The sequence below is a fragment of the Myotis daubentonii genome, chromosome X (assembly GCF_963259705.1).
Source record: "Myotis daubentonii chromosome X, mMyoDau2.1, whole genome shotgun sequence".
NCBI classification, from domain to species: Eukaryota; Metazoa; Chordata; class Mammalia; order Chiroptera; family Vespertilionidae; genus Myotis; species Myotis daubentonii.
The window spans coordinates 3,209,052-3,228,322 of NC_081861.1; the positions used below are offsets into that span (position 1 = coordinate 3,209,052).

At 36.7% G+C, this 19,271-nt stretch overlaps 1 protein-coding gene across 20 annotated transcripts in view; it reads left to right on the forward strand.

Moving 5' to 3' along the window:
• The window catches only part of KDM6A (lysine demethylase 6A), a 175,622-nt gene extending 156,727 nt beyond the window's left edge, over window positions 1–18,895 (forward strand). For 19 of the 20 annotated variants that reach the window (XM_059678855.1, XM_059678861.1, XM_059678858.1 and 16 more), the window contains 5 exons: window positions 3,203–3,390; window positions 4,259–4,400; window positions 14,538–14,664; window positions 16,111–16,281; window positions 17,503–18,895. In XM_059678855.1, the coding sequence (XP_059534838.1) occupies window positions 3,203–3,390; window positions 4,259–4,400; window positions 14,538–14,664; window positions 16,111–16,281; window positions 17,503–17,532 (658 nt within the window). In that variant the 3' untranslated portion in view covers window positions 17,533–18,895. Of the gene's footprint in view, window positions 1–3,202; window positions 3,391–4,258; window positions 4,401–13,696; window positions 14,507–14,537; window positions 14,665–16,110; window positions 16,282–17,502 lie in introns of those variants that run through there. The other variant, XM_059678859.1, reaches the window with a different exon arrangement.
• Window positions 18,896–19,271: the final 376 nt, after the last annotated feature.

The following is a 19,271-nucleotide window of genomic DNA, read 5'->3' on the forward strand; positions in this document are numbered from 1 at the left end:
CAATTTTCTCTTACCAATCAGCAGAAGCTTCATTTAACACGATTTGATTCCAAACCCATTGTTTTTGTGTAACTGGGAATACTTTAAGAAAATGCCTTGAAACTACTTCATGCAATAGTAATAGCCTTGAATTTAAAGGAAAGAAAACTTGGTTATTAGGCTAATTAAACAGTTGATACATAAGTATTTGTTCATGTGAAAGGTCTGTATTCCAAGAAAAATTGTTTTATTGTAAATGGTTTTAGAAGTGGAAGAAATTTTATAATTGAACACCCTTATAGATTGTTAATAACTCAAACTTCAACACAGTACTCTTTGCTATGTCATTATAATATAAATTCTTTTTAAAACTACTCTGGCAACTTTTTCGATAAAAGAATATTATAAAATTTAATCAACTGTTTCAGATTTTGTTTTGTATTATTGAAAGAACTCATCTCATGGAAGTGTTCTTTTCCTAGAATCCTAGAAATAGCCTTCATTTATCTTGTGTTAAAGGGTATCTTGGAAGTGTTTTCATTGATTTAAATTGAAATGTTTGTTTAAATGGAAACTTTTTTTTTTTCAAAAAAGTACTGCATTGTGCAAGAACCTAATATTTTTAGTTACTAATAACATTAGAAAATTATTTTGGTTAACATAAATTATACATACATTTGGTATTAATCCCCTCACTCCAATAAAATAAAGGCAGAGGTGGGGGGGAACCACTAAAAACATTTATATATGAGAGATTTTGGAAACTATGTACATATTCTACATACTATAATTTCTTAATTTGGGGTTAAAGAATCTTTTCTGTAAATACCCAAATTTAGTAAGAAATGTAAATATGGTTGCAAAAAGACATTTTAATCCAAAATTTCATATACACACACACACACATACACATTCATATACATGTATATATTTATATATGTTGTCTTTGCTATTTAACCATATAGGTTTCTTTCAGTGTAAGAAAGCCAAAGATGTGGAATTTTAAAGTTCCAAATCCTTTGATGAAATAACCTTGTTTAATCTGATTTACTTTTATGGGCTAACAACCTGGTAGTAGCAGAGATAGAACAGTATCGTGTAGGAAATCTCCGTTGTGCTACAGAAAGATTTTTATTTCTCACATTTTGAGATAGTAGTATATTGTTGCAGCTACAGTACAGTGATTCATGTTCATTATTTTTGAGTAGGGATTAGCTATTTTTAGGATTTAGTTTCCTATCTAAATGGAGAGGTAACCTGGGAACAAAGATAATTAGAATAGCCAGATGATGTCTAAAGAACTTGAACTTGGGGAATAATAAAAATATCGAGTTAGTATAAATAGTTAGGTAAATTTAACTAAGTGGCAGAAATAGCACTTGCCTCCTTAGCATTTCAATATAATTTTGTTTTACATAAGGATTATTTGGAACTGACTGGTATTGACCTTGTCTGTAGTTTTTTTTTTTTTTTTTTAATATATTTTATTGATTTTTTACAGAGAGGAAGAGAGAGAGATAGAGAGTCAGAAACATCGATGAGAGAGAAACATCGATCAGGTGCCTCCTGCACATCCCCCACTGGGGAAGTGCCCACAACCCAGGTACATGCCCTTGACCGGAATCGAACCCGGGACCCCGCCAGTCCGCAGGCCGACGCTCTATCCACTGAGCCAAACCGGCTTCGGCTGTAGTTTGTTTTTTTGACTTTAAATAATATCTGTCTTGAAATAGCCATTCATTTGAATAAATGATAAAAAGGATGCTTCCTGGTTTGTAAGTTTGAGGGTGTCTTTTTTTTTTCTTTTTTTTTTACTTAGTTGATAATTTGGTGGTCTTGATTGCTTGCTTGCTTTTGGATGGCAATATGTGGATAAAGTAGAGCTAGGATTTGTGTTTATAGCCATATTTTGCTTTACAGGCAAATTTTTCTGGGTTGTATCTACATAGCCTTATCGTAAACAGTAAGCCAATTCTTGTCTCCTTGCAATTAGGTCACCATCATTGGCAGTCTGTTCTAGACTTTCAAGAGCAGCCTTGCATTTGTGTTTTTTCTTTATTTGTTTGCTTGTTTTTAGGAAAAAAGTAAGATTGAGATTCCCTCAGATTGTAGGTTGGTAAGCTTTCCAAATAATAAATATTTTAGGCTTTGCAGGTCGTACGGTCTCTGTTACAACCATGTCATTATAGCACATAAACAGTCACACAATATGTAAATGAAGGGTCAAGGCTCTTTTTTAATTAAAAATTTAATTTATGAAATTTAATTTATGAATTAAAAATTTAAATTATGAAATTTAATTTATGGATTTGCCAGTCCTTGATATAAAAAAATAAAAATGAAATTTAAACCAATGAAAATAATTTAAAGGTACATTTTACCATATCTTTTAGCATAAGACACAGAAATAAAGACAAGGCTATATCTTAGATATTAAGGAAAGGAAGATTTCCACTCTGGAAGTTTTTCATTCCCCAAAATGAAATTTAAAATAGTAAATTGAATTTTTAAAAATTCTTTTGTAGGAAAAGTTGTTTATGTAGTTTAAAAAGTACTTCATATTATATATCATGATGAAGTAGAATAAGAAGCTGGATTTTAAAATATAAGCATGGTAATATGATCTGTTGAAATGTTTCCAAAGTATACTGGTGATGGTAGCAGTGATGGTTATTTGTGCATATGTGTGATTGTACATGGGTGAGATCGTTCATTTTGCATAGTCACCCAGTTTTTAGTAAAAACTGAGAAAGCTAGAGACAACCTCTGTTTTTCACTTACCTCAGAAATAGAAGTTCCTAGTACTTTATTTGTCATAGTGTTTCTGTTTATGGATTTAAATGACTTGATGTCAGCTCCACCTTCTATTTACCTTTTAGAGATTTCTCAATACTCCAGGGAGAAGGGTTCAATCAAAATAGCCTTTAGAGAAATGATATTAAAAATTAATGTGTATAAGTGTTGCTTAAAGGTAGCTTTGGATTTCATTTGGATCTTTAAAAAAATCATCTTAAGATAGTAGTACTAATCTTTGGTTAAGTTATCCAAAAATTAACTGTAATTAATTTTACCCCCTGTCCAGATAGCAGTTCTTACTGCACAAGCCATTACTTTTCAATGCAATGAATGAACATAGTTTTAAAACTTCTGACATTTGTCTTCTAGTCTTATAAGGAGCTTATTAAAGTACTTGATACATTTGCATTATTTTTTCTTATTTCAGAAATAATTTGAATTTCCTAATGGGTTCTTGGTGGCCCAACCTTGAAGACCTTTATGAAGCAAATGTTCCAGTGTATAGGTTTATTCAGCGACCTGGAGATTTGGTCTGGATAAATGCAGGCACTGTTCATTGGGTTCAGGCTATTGGCTGGTGCAACAATATTGCTTGGAATGTTGGTCCACTTACAGGTATTTTAAAGATTATGCTAAAAAATGTTTAATTTATAAGGGATTGTATTTGATAGTTCTTTTTTTCTTCTTGGAATATACCCCACTAAAAATTGGAAGAAAAATGTCTCCTTGAATAAAAATTTAATTTGTAGTACAAGAAATTAAATTCAAGGTAACAAATAGAAATCCAAGACTATAGATCTCAGCAAAAACAAATGTATATCTTTACATACAAGGAAAAATATATATATTTTAAGAAACAATAGACTTTTCTTATTCCTCATTATAATAGTTTAAAATGGGTATTTGTGATCAGTGGTGGCTTTCCTCCATGCGATAGAGTGCTTGGTTTTGTTTTATAAAGGAAACCCCTTATGGGAGAAAGCAAAGTAGAGTAGTTACTCAGTCTTTCAAATTTTTCTTCTGTCTGGTATTATGAATAGCCCTATTATGTCAAAACCCATTTGGATTCTCCCTGCCTTCAGGCAGTGGATAGTTAAGATGAGTAATATGGCTTTTGGAGCCAGATAGACCTGGATTAGGACCAGGACCTGGCTCTTGCAACTTTGGGCAAGTTATATAACCTCTCTGGGCTTCAATTTCTTCATTTGTATAATGGGAATAATAAAATTAAAAAGGTGATACTATAGATTAAATGAAATAATGTATTAAAATAGCTCAGCACAATGCCTGGCACATAGTTAGAATGAGCACTGTTTACATGATCGCTATTATTACCATATTATCAAAAAACATAAAAGTTATTTTTGTAATATTTTGAGGTTTTCAGAATTGGTGTTGATGATATCACCCAAGAAGGTGATAATGGTTATCTTCATAAATTTTGGTACTTTGGGTTGCTTTATAACTGTTTTTTTTTCCCTAGCCTGCCAGTATAAGTTGGCAGTGGAACGGTACGAATGGAACAAATTGCAAAGTGTGAAGTCAATAGTACCCATGGTTCATCTTTCCTGGAATATGGCACGAAATATCAAGGTCTCAGATCCAAAGCTTTTTGAAATGATTAAGTAAGTGCTTTCTAAAACTGCTGTAGTCCCTCTCTTTTTGGGGAGTGTTAGTTATTCAATCCCTCTCCACCCCCAGAATTATGTTGACATCAAAACAAAATGGTCCAGAAGTCTAGCGAAATATAATACAAGGATCCACATGTTAAAAGTATTTTTCCCTTCCAAATAGTTAGTGCACTGTTGTATAAAGAGGATCAAAGGCACAAAGGACTTTTAAACAATTAGATTCACAAACCTTGCTTCCCCACTATCTTCTGAACCACCTGATTTCTAGGAGAACTTTAGTTTTAATATTGAAAGACTGCCCTTAGTATTGGGGGAGGAAATGATATCACAAAATAATTGCTGGTACAGAGAAATTAGCATTTAATATAGGAATTTGACTAAAACATTAATTTTTTATTTTCATTAAATCATCTATTTTATAATTGTCCCTTTGTTTAACTGCTTTAAACATGTAATTCAAGTTATTTGAATACATATGTTTTAGTAAACTCATTTATTATCACAGTTTCTGTCCTAGCTATATTATGAATCTGTTTAGAAGTAACATTTTCAAATAGTGCTATATATAGCAGTGTTTCCCTAAACTGTGTTTTCTACCATTACTCCCCCTGCCCCCAAAAGGTAGGGAATTCTGGTCAAAGAAATATGGGAAATGATGGATTAGATAAAGTTGAAGTATTTCTTTTTTTGTAAAATGTTTTAAAGACTTAAGTGTTGGTTTGTTTTGTGAATGGGGAGAAGGGTTATAATGTGTTGTATTTCCCCAACCCATTTGTTTGACCAGTATCTTTTGAAGAATTGATCTCCTCATAAACTTATTTTGGAATACACTGCTTTATACTCACTGATGAAATAAATTTGTCTCTGTTAAACTAATACATTAAGTATTTTCCCTGCAGCTATAATAATTTGGTCAGCACATGTTGTTTTTAAAATACTGCCTTTTAAAAGTAATCATGACTTACTAAAATGAACCTCCCAAATTTAATTCAAACAAAAATTGTGTGGCCAAGGTAATATGTATGTGGATATTCTTATGATACAGTCCTTTATCCTTTATCAGTTGCATGATTTTTATCTTGTCCTGGGCAGAAGTGGTAGGAGGAGGCAAAGGTAACAAAAACTAAATCATAGCAAGTAATGTACAAACACTTAAAAAGGTTGGATCTTAGGTATCATACTCTATACATGTAATTGGTAGTTCGGTTTGGGGCTTGTCTATCTATTTATTCTATTACTAGGAGCCCAGTGCACGAATTTGTGCATCTTGAAAGGAACTGTGGGCTGCAAAGCTGTAGTGGGCACAGGGGTGGATCTCGGCCCATCCTCCATGCCCCACCTGGCCCCTCCCACCACGGCCCCTGGTCCCCTGTCTGCCTGCAGGCCCACTCCTGCTGCCGCGGAGGAAGAGAGGAAGAGATAGAGGGAGAGAGAAGGGGAGAGAGAGAGACATCTATCGGTTGTCTCACGCACGCGCCCTGACCGGGGATTGAACCCACAACCTTTTGGTGCATGGGATGATGCTCCAACCAACTGAACCACATTGGCCAAGGCTTAGCTTATTTACTAGTCACATCCATCCTATAAGTTAGGCACTATTATTATCACCACTCCTTCATGAGGAAACAGGCAGAGTCAGGATAAGATAGTTGCCCAAGGCCCCACAGCTAGTGAGTGAAGGAACTAAAATGTGGAGTGCCCAAAGTCTTTTTTTTTTTTTTAAGTTTTATTGCTTAAAGTATTACAAAGGGTATTACATATGTGTCCTTTTTTTTCCCCCTGCCCTTGACAATCCCCTGTCCTCCCCTACCCCCCAGTGTCTTATGTCCATTGGTTATGCTTATATGCATGCATACAAGTCCCTTGGTTGATCCCTTACCCACCCCCCTCCTGCCCTCCCACCCTCCCCGGCCTTCCTGCTGTAGTTTGACAGTCTGTTCAAGGCAGCTCTGCCTCTGTATCTATTTTTGTTCAAAATTTTATAATGGTCTTTATTATCCAGAAATGAGTGAGATCATGTGGTATTTTTCCTTCATTGACTGGCTTATTTCACTTAGCATAATGCTCTCCAGTTCCATCCATGCTGTTGCAAATGGTAAGAGTGCCTTCTTTTTTACAGCAGCATAGTATTCCATCGTGTAGATGTACCACAGTTTTCTAATTCATTCATCTACAGATGGGCACTTAGGCTGTTTCCAGATCTTAGCTATGGTGAATTGTGCTGCTATGAACATAGGGGTGCATATATCCTTTCTGATTGGTGTTTCTGGTTTCCTGGGATATATTCCTAGAAGTGGGATCACAGGGTCAAATGGGAGTTCCATTTGTAGTTTTTTGAGGAAACTCCATACTGTCTTCCATAGTGGCTGCACCAGTCTGCATTCCCACCAGCAGTGCACAAGTGTTCCTTTTTCTCCACATCCTCTCCAGCACTTGTCATTTGTTGATTTGTTGATGTATTGCTACTTTTTATTCATCTTCATCATAGTATAAAGCTTTTATCTCTTGTTTCTTTTTTAAATATATTTTATTGATTTTTTACAGAGAGGAGAGAAGAGAGACAGAGAGTTAGAAACATCGATCAGCTGCCTCCTGCATATCTCCCACTAGGGATGTGCCCGCAACCCAAGTACATGCCCTTGACCGGAATCGAACCTGGGACCCTTCAGTCCGCAGGCTGACGCTCTATCCACTGAGCCAAACCGGTTTTGGCTATTCCTTGTTTTTAATTTTAAAGTATTAAGATCTAAGAGAAACCCTCATTCTTTGCAGATTCATGATTCCCTTCTTCAGGTATTTGAGATAGATTGCTTTGGCTTATATAACACTAAGGCTTTTTTTTTTTTGGTAGTTCACTTTCCTAAGACTCATATTCAGTATGTTTGAGCATTGAAGTATTCCTTTAAACAGGACCCTTGAAAGGAATCAAGTGGTAATGCAGCAAGTGAGAACTGGGGACTATTGGTACTGATTAGCTTTCTCTGTAGAGAACAGCTTTCAGAATAGATAATGATTCTTTTATTTTTTAATTAAAGATTTTTTTATATTTTAATTACAGTTGACATTCAATATTATATTAGTTGTAGGTGTACAACATGGTGGTTAGACATTTATATAACTTATGTAATGGTCCCCTTAATAAGCCTAGTACCCACTTGACACCATACATAATTATTACAATACTAGAGGCCTGGTATACGGGTGGTGGGGGAGGGAACATAGGAAGTTGGGAGGGGCCGATCGGGGCCCTGATTGGCCTAGTTGGCCACTGCAGTGTGCATCATAGTGACTGGTTGTTCCAGCGTTCCAGTCACTTGGCTTTTATATATATATAGATTCTTGACTATATTCTCTACTAGTAGCCCGGTGCACAAAAATTTGTGCACTTGTGGGTGAGGGGTGGGGCCAGACTCCTCAGCCCGACCTGCACCCTCTGTCATGTTCCAGGACCCCGGCCACTCCTGGCCTAGGCACAGGCCTACAGGCTTGGGCGGCCCGGCTCCTGAGGCCCCATTTTATCAAGAGAACAAAGTCAGTGTTAGTTACAGCCCTCACTGAACCCAGTACACTGCATCTGTGCATACAACTGCCTTGTTCATGTGCCTGCTTCGCCCTACTGAATTACTAACATCTTGAGGACATAGCTCTGTCTTATCCTGCTTCACCTTCAGTGCCTGGCCTGGTGCCAGGGACCTGAGAGGTTTGCTGAGTGAGTGAATAATGAGTGAATGAATGAGCGAGTAAGTGAGCAAGTAAGTGAATGAGCAAGCAGCTAAGGGGAGGGAACTTCTGCCTTGTTGCCACGGCAACATGGCAGAAGTTCCGGCCCCACTCCCGGCTGCCTGAAGCCCACCCAGGGGAAGTTCCCACCCTGCTCCCAGAGGCCTGGCGCCCCTCTCCTGGCTGCATACTGAATTTCTAAAATCTTAAGGACATAGCTCTGTCTTATCCTGCTTCAACTTCAGTGCCTGGCCTGCTGCCAGGGACCTGAGAGGGTTTGCTGAGTGAGTGAATAATGAGTGAGTGAATGAGTGAATGAATGAGCGAGTAAGTGAATGAGCAAGCAGCTACCGGTCGGGATAGTTAGCGCTCCGCTCTGGGCTACCTGACGCAAACCCCAGGAAGTTCCCACCCTGCTCCCAGCGGCCCCACTCCCCTCTCCCAGCTGCATAGTTCGCACAGGGCAAAGGCGACCCGGGTTTGCGTTTTGGCAGATCGGTGCATTAGCACCTGCCTACCCGGGATCCCCGAGGGAGGGCCCTTTGTGGGCGTGGCTGGTGGCGGATCCGTGCATTAGCACCCGCCAGCCTCGGATCCCCTCGGGATGGTCGTTTGTGGGCATGGCTGGTGGCGGATCGGTGCAGGAGGGCCGTTTGTGGGTGTGGCCGGTGGCAGATCGCTGTGGTCCCACCACCAGCCCTGGGTTGGGTCCCATACAGGCCGCCTGCCGCCCGGGTCCCAGATAGCAGGCCCGGATGGCAGTGGGGCAGGCAGGATGGCGCTGTCCCGCCCTGTCTGCAGTATGCAAATTAGCCGCCATCTTGGTTGGCAGTTAATCTGCATATCATCCTGATTAGCCAATGGGAAGCGTATCGGAGGTACGGTTAATTACCCTATTTGTCTTTTATTAGATAGGATGCTATACTTTACATCCCATGACTGTGTGTGTGTGTGTGTGTGTGTGTTTAAATTCTTTATTGTTTAAAGCAGCGGTCGCCAATCTTTCAGACCTCCTGGACCACCAGGTCTGCAGATCACTGGTTGGCGACCACTGGTTTAAAGTATTACATAAGTCTTCTTCCCCCCCCCCCATTGACCTCTCCCCCCCATGACTGTTTTGTAACAACCAATTTGCACTTCTTAATCCCTTCACCTTTTTTACCCAGTCCTCCATCCCCCCTCCCATCAGGCAACCATCAGTTTGTTCTAATAGAAAGGTTCTTTTAGATGCAGTTGAATGGGTTAATCTCAATGGTAGATATACCAGTAAATATGGTGTAAATTGTTGTAATCATGTTGGATTATTAGCAAGTTAATTTAATGGTAATATGTTTTGATATGTTGGAAATTCCAGTTTCTTCACCAACCATGATAATAAGCAGTTGAGTGCATTTTAAAATGTCAAAAACAATTCCAAAGAGCCCATTTTCTACTGAAAAATGCAATATTAGAAAATCTTTGATTTAGGAGAGGCATATCAGGCGGTAGCATGCTGAGGAGTAGAAAGTTAATTTTCTAAAATTTCAACAGTACCAAGTCCATTGAAAACCACTCCCCACAAACTTTTTTTTCTTTTTTTACTTAAAATTTTTTTTCAGTTACAGTTTACATTCAATATTACTTTGAATTGGATTTCTTTCAGAACTAACAATATTTTTGTTTTCCCTTTTCTTATAAACATTGTAGATTAAACTGTTAAGTATTAACTCCCTTTCTCTTTGATTCCCATTTTTAAATGGATAAATGAAGTGTTCTACAACACTGGTCATAGCCAGTTGGCCTAATAATTGAATGAGACGGTATTGTTACGAAGACCACTCCATAGATAGCATAGATCCCAGTGTAGTTGTCCTAGGGCAGTGATGGTGAACCTGTGACATGCGCGTCAGAGGTGATACGCGAACTCATTTTTTTGGTTGATTTTTCTTTGTTAAATGGCATTTAAATATATAAAATAAATATCAAAAATATAAATCTTTGTTTTACTATGGTTGCAAAGATCAAAAAATTTCTATATGTGACACGGCACCAGAGTTAAGTGAGGGTTTTTCAAAATGCTGACACGCCGAGCTCAAAAGGTTCGCCATCACTGTCCTAGGGGGATCTTCTAATACAATATTGGGTTGCATTTGCAATGCTTTTTTATAACATTGAGCTAACAAAATCTAAAAATTCTAAAACTCAAAAAAAAAAATAAAGATAAAAATAAAAATTCTAAAACTCTTCTTTCTCATGGTTAACATATATTTGCTTTCATACTTGTTTTTTCTACCCGAGAGGTTAAAGTTCTTAACACATTGCGGGCGGATTACGAGAATTCTCGTGTTTTCTGTTCTGAGGCTTGTGGCCAATCACGAGAATTCTTTAAAAAGATATTAGCTTGTAAGAACATGTAATAAATAACTTCAAAATGCAATGGGTATTTAATTTTAAAGCGTGCCTTTAACATTTATGTAAAACGTTTTTTTGTACTCGTTCAATAGAAACTTATTTGGCCACTGGATAAAGCTGGCAATAAAACTACTGGTCTGCAATTTAAGATACTAGTTTTATTATTGACTGAGACCTTGATTTTCAGCCATGTGGTTGATTTAAATGAAACTGTTAACGTCTTACTGACATTTAGACCCTCACTTGTCCTAGGGGCAATACAACCCTGGAGTGATCGGTGGCAATTGTGTTATGAGGGCTCATGTTAGCTTATTTTTCCTGCATGGCTCTCTCAGTAAGAGGGATTGTGCAAGGCAAAGTGCCTCTTGGAAACTTGAGTTGGTACACCATCTACTTCTCAATGGCTGAGATTGTTAGCATAACATCTTTAAAAGTGCCATATCAAGTTAACCCGTGCCTCATCTCTCTCCACACTGACTGGAAACAGCCAAGTTGCCCCCAGAATGTCAGAGTCATTCCATTGTTGCCTTAATTTCAACATAATATCCTGGCACCATGTCTTCATTCCTTTATTTTCCTGCCTCTGAAACCTCATCCCAAGATTAAAATCTTGTAAGAACAGTTGTTTGCTCCCATATTAACCTTTGTTCGTGACATTTCTTCTGCCTGGAAAGTACCTTCCTCCCACCTTTCCTTCCCGCTCACATCTAAATTGACAAGTTCTTTATCCAAACTTCTGTGATTCCTACCTCCCCTCACCTGAAGCTGAGCTTTCCCTCCTTTTGGCATCCATGGTATACTGTGTCTGTTTATCTTTTGCCTAATTCATGAATATATTGTACATGAGCATTTGTCCTAATGTTACTGTCTTTAGTACTTTTAAGTATATTTTTATTTCTATCCCCTACCTGAAGTCATGTTCTAAAACGCCATCCTTCTTTAGCTTTCATCTTGCGGACTGGTTTTGGGGCGGATTAGATTCTACTGTGTAACCTCAAATACACCAAGCCCTCAATCAGCCTTTTCTTGGCTTTCTTCCAAGCCAGAGCCGTCTTTAATATTCCCCGCCTTCTTGTGGTAGTCTTTCATCCAAGCAGCTAAAAGTAGGGGTTGGATCCTGAAACCACATTGATCCTTAAAAGTCAAAGAATTCCCTGCCTCTCTATCCCCTGATTATTTCTGACCCTAGTCCTAAAATGCATTTATTAAAAACACCGTATCTTCTACAATTTTATACTTTTTGCTAGTGATTTAATATGTTGTTTTTAACAAATGAATCATTAACTGCTGTAAGATATATTTATTAAAATTCTGCAAAACTAAAATGAAGAGGAAATAACAATCCTGATCTGGTTTGATATTTATTTTTTAGCTTTTCAATACACTCAGACATGGTCTAGGATTAATCAAAGCAGAACAGATTACTGTCAAGTCTAAAATATTATACCTGTATCTTCTCTAGGATCCTTTCCCTAAATTTCTGTAGTTTCTGATTTTTCCCTATCCTTTGACTGGATCAGATTCTTTCTTTAGGAGCTGCTCATTGGTGGACTTGAGAAGAGCCTGTCTCTCTCAGTTCCCTTGAATTCCAATGGCTACCTTTTGAAAAATGGGAATGAACGTGCAATTTTAATGTTAAGAGCAAAGAGAAAACCACAATGTGGTTACTCATTGTCAGATCAGATTAATAGAGCTGTGGGTTTTCTAAAGTTCCAATATCTCACAGAATAAAAATTCTGGAGCTGTGATTTCATACACAGAATACTCATGGCTTAATATTACTAGCAACCCTAGGTCTAATCCTTTATTGTTTGTAGGAAAGTGGTATAATGCATTTTTCTAGATGAAACTACTAAACTAACCATAAATTATAAACTACCATCTAATTGTCAATGTAGTCAGTAGCATTGGAGTGGAAAATTTCCTCATGAGTAAAGAGTGGGATAATGATACTCCCAGAACCACGGCTCTGTTTGGGGGGTGGGTGGGGGACTACGCTGACTGAATCTCATCTTCAAAAGAGAAAGGGGGAGTGGGTAAGAATATGTGGAAGAGAGCACGGTGTGAGATAGTGAGGAAAAGCTTGAGATTTCCTGCTTTTATAAAACCCCAGCCCAACGACTTAAAAAATAGCTTTATGACATCAGACAAATTTAGCTTCTGAGCACGAGTCTCATCTGCACAGGATTGTTAGATGCCTAAGTGGCATAATAGTGTGAAGTACCTAATACCATGCCTTCTGTCTGGTCATCATTTTTTATTTATTTAATTGTATTGTTTTATCATTTTTGTTTGTTTTCCCACGTGGGAGCATAGTAGGGTCTGCCAATCTTCTAGAGGTCTCTGCGGAGTTGTAGGCATTATTTTCCTTTGAAAGAGACCTTATATTGAAGCCCTGGTTGGAAAACTTGTTCAGTAAGATCAGGGCCTTTAGAGGTGAATTGTATGGGACACGGGGTGGGAAAGGGGGAAGAGCAGGTACTGTTTAAGAGCTGGTGGCATGGTCTGAATTATATTCTGTCTGTTTTTACCATGATCTAAATTTTTGCTTTCTCCCTTCCCTTTCACGAACACATATCACATATGCACACACAGAGAGAGAGAGAGATAGAGAGAAAAAAGGAGAGAGCTGTCCTAGCTTTGATTTACAACCATAGTCTAAAGCAGCAGTCACCAACCGGTGGTCCACGGACCACTGGTGGTCCATGAGGTCTGAAAGGTTGGCGACCGCTGGTCTAAAGCATTATTTTGTTTCTGAGTAAGTTAAATGTGCAGGAATTGATGAACAAACTGATAAATTTCTTTTAATATGATGCATAATGGGTTTGCCTTACAGCTAGCTGTGAAGTTGATATTGCTATATGTTTGTTAAATAAGTTAAGTTTTACATATATTTTTAGTCATTTTTTATCCTGGCTTAATGCACATGGGTTCTGATAAGTGACAATACTTTAACCTAGTCACTTATAAAATAACAAGGAAATATAAATTAAGAGAAGTTAAATGTGCTATTACTTATCATACATTAGATTTTAGTTATTCAGTAACCAAATGTTTATTGAGTACCTACTATATGCCAGGCACTGTCATAGACAGAGAGTAGACAGCATGAATAAAACAGATACGACCTTTTGCTTTCAAACAATACTCAGTTGCTAAACCCATTTCTTTTTCTTTAGGGTATTTTCACTGTCTCTGAAGTTTAGAAGGAAAAGTGCCTTAGAGATCATCTTGTCTAGCCCCTCTGTTCAAATGGAGAATATGAGCCTAAGATTCAGAGGAGAGTTAAGAGAATTTAGTAGACAATTTCAAGTAATGACAGCAAACTATAGGAAAATCACAAATTGTGAGAATTCACTATATTGTTAGCATCATAAGTATGAGTTTAGAAAAGCCACAAATTGTAAACTTAATTGTGTTTATAAATGCAAGATTCTATATTATCTCTAAGTTAAAATAGAGGATTTAAATGTCTTTAGTGCTATAGTGTAACCAATTTGGTATTGTGTGGTAACTAAACACATAAAGGGTTTTCTGCTTCTAGACTCAAAAGTTTCAAAAGCATCAATATAGATGATGCTGTTTTTGATTGTCTGGGTAGTACTAATAGAAATAACATGCCTTCCTGCCTTGCTAGAATCATAGTTCAGATCTGGAATTCAGACCCCTTATTTCAAGGATGAGAACATTGACTCCCAAAGAGGTCAATTTACTTGCCCAAATAAGAGCCAAAAGTAAGAGCTTATATTTAAGCAAGGAATCATGTTTTGCATATTAAGACCATTATATTCAGATAAAATTATTCTCAACTTTAACTGATAGAATATTAATATCAGAACTGCTGAACAGTAACCCCATTTTTTAAAAATCTCAGAATATATCTGAGACAATGACAAAAGAAAAAAGAAGTCACAGATACTAGAACTGAGTCTCTTGCATTATTTCTAATGATATATCTTTTATGCTAAAGACATTCAATATTCAATTGCTGGTCACAAATAATTTTTTCCCCTACAACAGGTATTGTCTTCTAAGAACCCTGAAGCAATGTCAGACATTGAGGGAAGCTCTCATTGCTGCAGGCAAAGAAATTATATGGCATGGGCGGACAAAAGAGGAACCCGCGCATTACTGCAGCATTTGTGAGGCAAGTGACTTGTTCTTCTCCACCCCTAGTTTTATAAAGCCTCTTAAACTCTCCACTTTTTGTTTCTTTAGTTATTTTTAAAAATATATTGAAACTTTTATATAATACATTTTACTGAAATTGTAACTGTATTTAAAATCTTATTTTCTTGTAACTTAGCTATTAAAATTTAATCTGATGTATACTATTTTGCTAACTGTGGATTAACTCACAGTATCTACTACAGAGTCATTTATATAATAGATATTTAACAGATGATAATCATCAAGAAGTGTAGGCTTGGAATTTTGAACTGTGAACAATCCAGAAGCAGACAGATGCCAATAAACTGGATGTAGTTCAGTATCGCTACAGGCAGGTCAATGTTAAGTCCTCTCTGGTACAGTTCACAATACATTGGCCAGTCTGCCGAAGCCAAGGCTTGCAAGAGATGCAGAAATGAAGAAGATAGGGCACCTGAAGGAGCTCCCATTCTGCTCAAAGAAGACAAATAATGAACAACTAATTGTAATGTACATGAGACTTGTGAATGCACAGTTGGTCTTACTGTTATGACAACACTGGCGGGGGGGTGGGGGGGAGGTAACCAAATTTTCCTTTCTATCTTGTTGTAAGAGTTCACTAAAGTATTAGCATTTGAGTCCATCCTTAAGGATGAGTATGAGATTTCAGTGGACTAAAAAATGATAATTGGAGGTAGAATGAATGTTATTATGAACTATAATAACAATATGGGAAATAAAATGGCTTATCCATAAAAGGGTAAGTTAGTCCAATGTGGCTGGAACTTACCAGAACAGACTCTGCAAATTATAAGTCTATGTAGTAGGAAGCTTACAGAGCATCTTGAATGACTTTAAGGAATTTGATATTCTGAGGTCATTGAAGCCATCAAAAGATTTTGAGCAGGCAACCAACTTGAATATGTGTTTTGAGGTTTGAGGTCTGGCTAAGCACTAAGCACTATGATATGCCTTGGAGGTGCAAAGATGAGTAAACATAGTCTTTTTCTTTGAGGAGCTCAGTCTATAGGGGAAGACAAATATCCATCCATAGTGCCCAGTATGAGCACTATGCATGAGAAATAAAAGAAAAATGATGATCACTTTTACCTGACTGTATAGTAATGTTTCAGATTTAGGACAAAGTAGACTGACCTTCATTAAACTTTTGAATTACGCTTTGCCAGTGGTTGTAATGAGTATGCCATTCCCTTAGGCCACTCCCCTGAATATACATTGCCACCCATGTCTCTGGGTTTGGTGCAAAATAAATCTTGTTCATTAAAGAATTTTAAACATGGCCGTGTTTGTCTTGGTACCTACTTCGAACTAGAGACAACTGTCCACAATTCCATGTAAAGTAGGATTCTATGATTTTATTAAAGTATTACAATAAGTAAATGCCACTGTTGCAATTGAATGCTTTTTTTCTTGTATAAAATAGGTGGAGGTTTTTAATCTGCTTTTTGTTACTAATGAGAGCATTTCTCGAAAGACCTACGTAGTGCATTGTCAAGATTGTGCACGAAAAACAAGCAGAAACCTGGACAATTTTGTGGTGCTAGAACAGTACAAGATGGAGGACCTGATGCAAGTCTATGACCAATTTACATTAGTAAGTGAAATCAACATGTGAGTACATAGTTAGCTGGATAGGGAAGCAGCATTGTTTGTTCTGCCACCTGATAAACAGGAGGTATGAAATATTTAAATTTTCTTTTGGCTCGTTAGATATTGCATGATGTTCCCCTCCTCCACGTCCAAGTATTTATTCCTATGAAGTTAGCATATTTTCACTTTCCTTCCTGGGCGAGACCAGCCTAAATAATACCACAGTAATTACATTTTAAAATCTTTGTGTGCTTTTTGAACACTATCACATTGTCACCTCAGTTGATAAAATTTTTGTGTACACACAGGTTATTAGTGTCAACAAAATGAATCAGTAAATGTGCTTTAAATATACTTCTGCTTTTAGAGCTAATTGTATTTATTTAAAATTTTGTTCTTGCCGGAAGTATTAACCTCATGAGAATATTTGTTAATCCTCACTCAAGGATTCCCCCCTCCCCACCACTGATTTTTAGGGAGGGAAGGAGGGAGGGAGGGAAACATCGGTGTGCTACACCATCTGTTGCTTCCCATACGTACCCTGATCGAAGCTGGGGATTCAGCAACCCAGGTATGTGTCCTTAGCTGGGAATCGAACCCAAGACCCTTTGGTGCTTGGGCTAACACTCTAACCACTTGGTAACACTGGCCAGGGCAACCTTATGGGGAATATTTGATGGAGCTTAACTTCCTGCTACATTATACACCTTATAAAATTCAAGTATACTTATAAATTGCACACAATTTTTAACTTTCAAACAGCAGATGCTTAGGGGGAAGCACATCACTAGTTTTATAAATAGGAAAATAATTTATGAATTGTTGATTTCCTCCAATACATTTCTCTTACATATGTGATTAGAAACTGAATTTTTGAAATTTAACTCCTGATATTTTCATTTGAATGGTCTTCCAGGTTGCTTGAAGAAGAAGAAAATTACCTGGAGTATGTTACACAAAATGCATTATCTAGTTGATAGGTTCTGAAGCAAGTTACTAATGAAATTATAATTGGTTTTGTTGTTATTTTCTACAAATCTTTTTTTTTTAGAGTCATCTAAAAAAAAATGCTCAAACTAATAATGTTCTTGACTTTTAATGTTCTTGAGTTTATGACTTTGGTGAAGTAGTACAGAAAAATGCTGGTGCACTGAGTAGGGTAATGGTCAGTAAGGGAGGTTATAACTTTGTATACCAAAGTAACATCCCTCACTTTTATTTTTAGGCTCCTCCATTGCCATCTTCCTCATCTTGATATTGTTCCATGGACATTAAATGAGACCTTTTCTGCTATTCAGGAAGTAACCCAGTTCTGCACCACTGGCTTTTAGAGCTGTCTCATAAGGCTGCTGGCTGAAACTGTGTCTATGCAACCTTCCAAGTGAGAGTGTCAACCAACTGGACTGAAGAGGGCACTGCTCCTACTCCAGGACTCTCAACGCTGATCAGCTGTACTTCAGAAAGAATAATAATTTCCATGTTTTGTATATATCTGACAAAACTGGCAACATCATACAGACTACTGACTTGAAGACAACCTCTTTTATATTTCTCTCTTTCTGGGCTGATGAACCTGTTTTCATCCTTTTCCCCTTCAGAATTTTCCTTGGAAAAAAAAAAATACTAGCCTAGCTGGTAATTTCTTTGTAAGGTAGTTAGCAAGTTTAAGGCTTTCTTTGGTCAACTTTTTTTTAATGTGAAAAGTTAGGTAAGGAACTTTTTTACTGCTTTTATGTTTTTCTGTCTTGTTTTGAAACCATGGCGGTTATTACACTTTTGGTTCCTAAATGAAATGTTTAAAAATTAACAGCCAAGTCACAAAGATAATGGATTGCACATAGACTAAGGAATAAACTTCAGATTTGTGATTTTTGTTTCTAATCTTGATGTAAATTTACACTATTTATAAATACATATTTATTGCTTGAAAATATTTGTGAATGGAATGCTGTTATTTTTTTCCAGATTTACCTGCCATTGAAATTTTAAGGAGTTCTGTAATTTCAAACACTACTCCTATTACATTTTCTATGTGTAAATAAAGCTGCTTAGCATTGTACAGAAACTTTTATTAAAATTGTTTAATGTTTAAAGAGTTTTCTATTGTTTGAGTTTTAAAAAGATTTTATGTACAGTGCCCAGTTTTTGTTCATTTTTCAAATCTGATTATATATATTTTATATATACTTATGTATGTATATATAATATATATAGAAATCTGGATATATATGTATAAAGATTTAGAACTTAAAATTTTCTCGTTTTAAGTTTCACATCTATGGTAGATTTTTGAGGTGTCTACTGTAAAGTATTGCTTACAAAAGTATGATTATTTTTAAAGAAATATATATGGTATGTATCTTCAAGACCTAAAATGTCAGACTGGTTTATTGTTAAGTTGCAATTACTGCAGTGACAGACCAATAAACAATTGCTGCCAAAATGTAGTATAATAGTAGAAAACAAATAGTGATTGAACTTAAGATTTTAAAGGGAATGTTATATGGGCTTGACAAATCCTGTACATCATTTAGTAGCTTTTTATATGGAAAAAATACTCAGATGAAGGATTCTATTTTAGAATGCAAATAAATTAAGAGACTTATTTTTTAATGTTAGGCAATTCTGAAATTTCATGCTTTCCTGCTTGCATGACACGATGGCGGGGGGGAGGGCTAGTTTGCAAATTCCATGTCACTAGTAATATAGCGAGCTATATTAGCATTAACAGGTCACTTCTAATTAATAATAGTATTTTATTTTAGAATAATGGTACCTTGCATTTGGCACATATTCTCATTACTCTGTTCATTCTAACTTTCTAAGATTTTTCCAGGAAGCTTTTAGTGAAGAAGCATAGAGAATGTTTATAAACGAAGTTATATGTATGACTAAAGAAAATTTATAATCCTCTCTAGTGAAATGCTGTGCTGATTGCATTAATCAAGTACTTTTTCCCTGTACTTAAGGAGCAAGAGTGCTTATCCTAAGTGC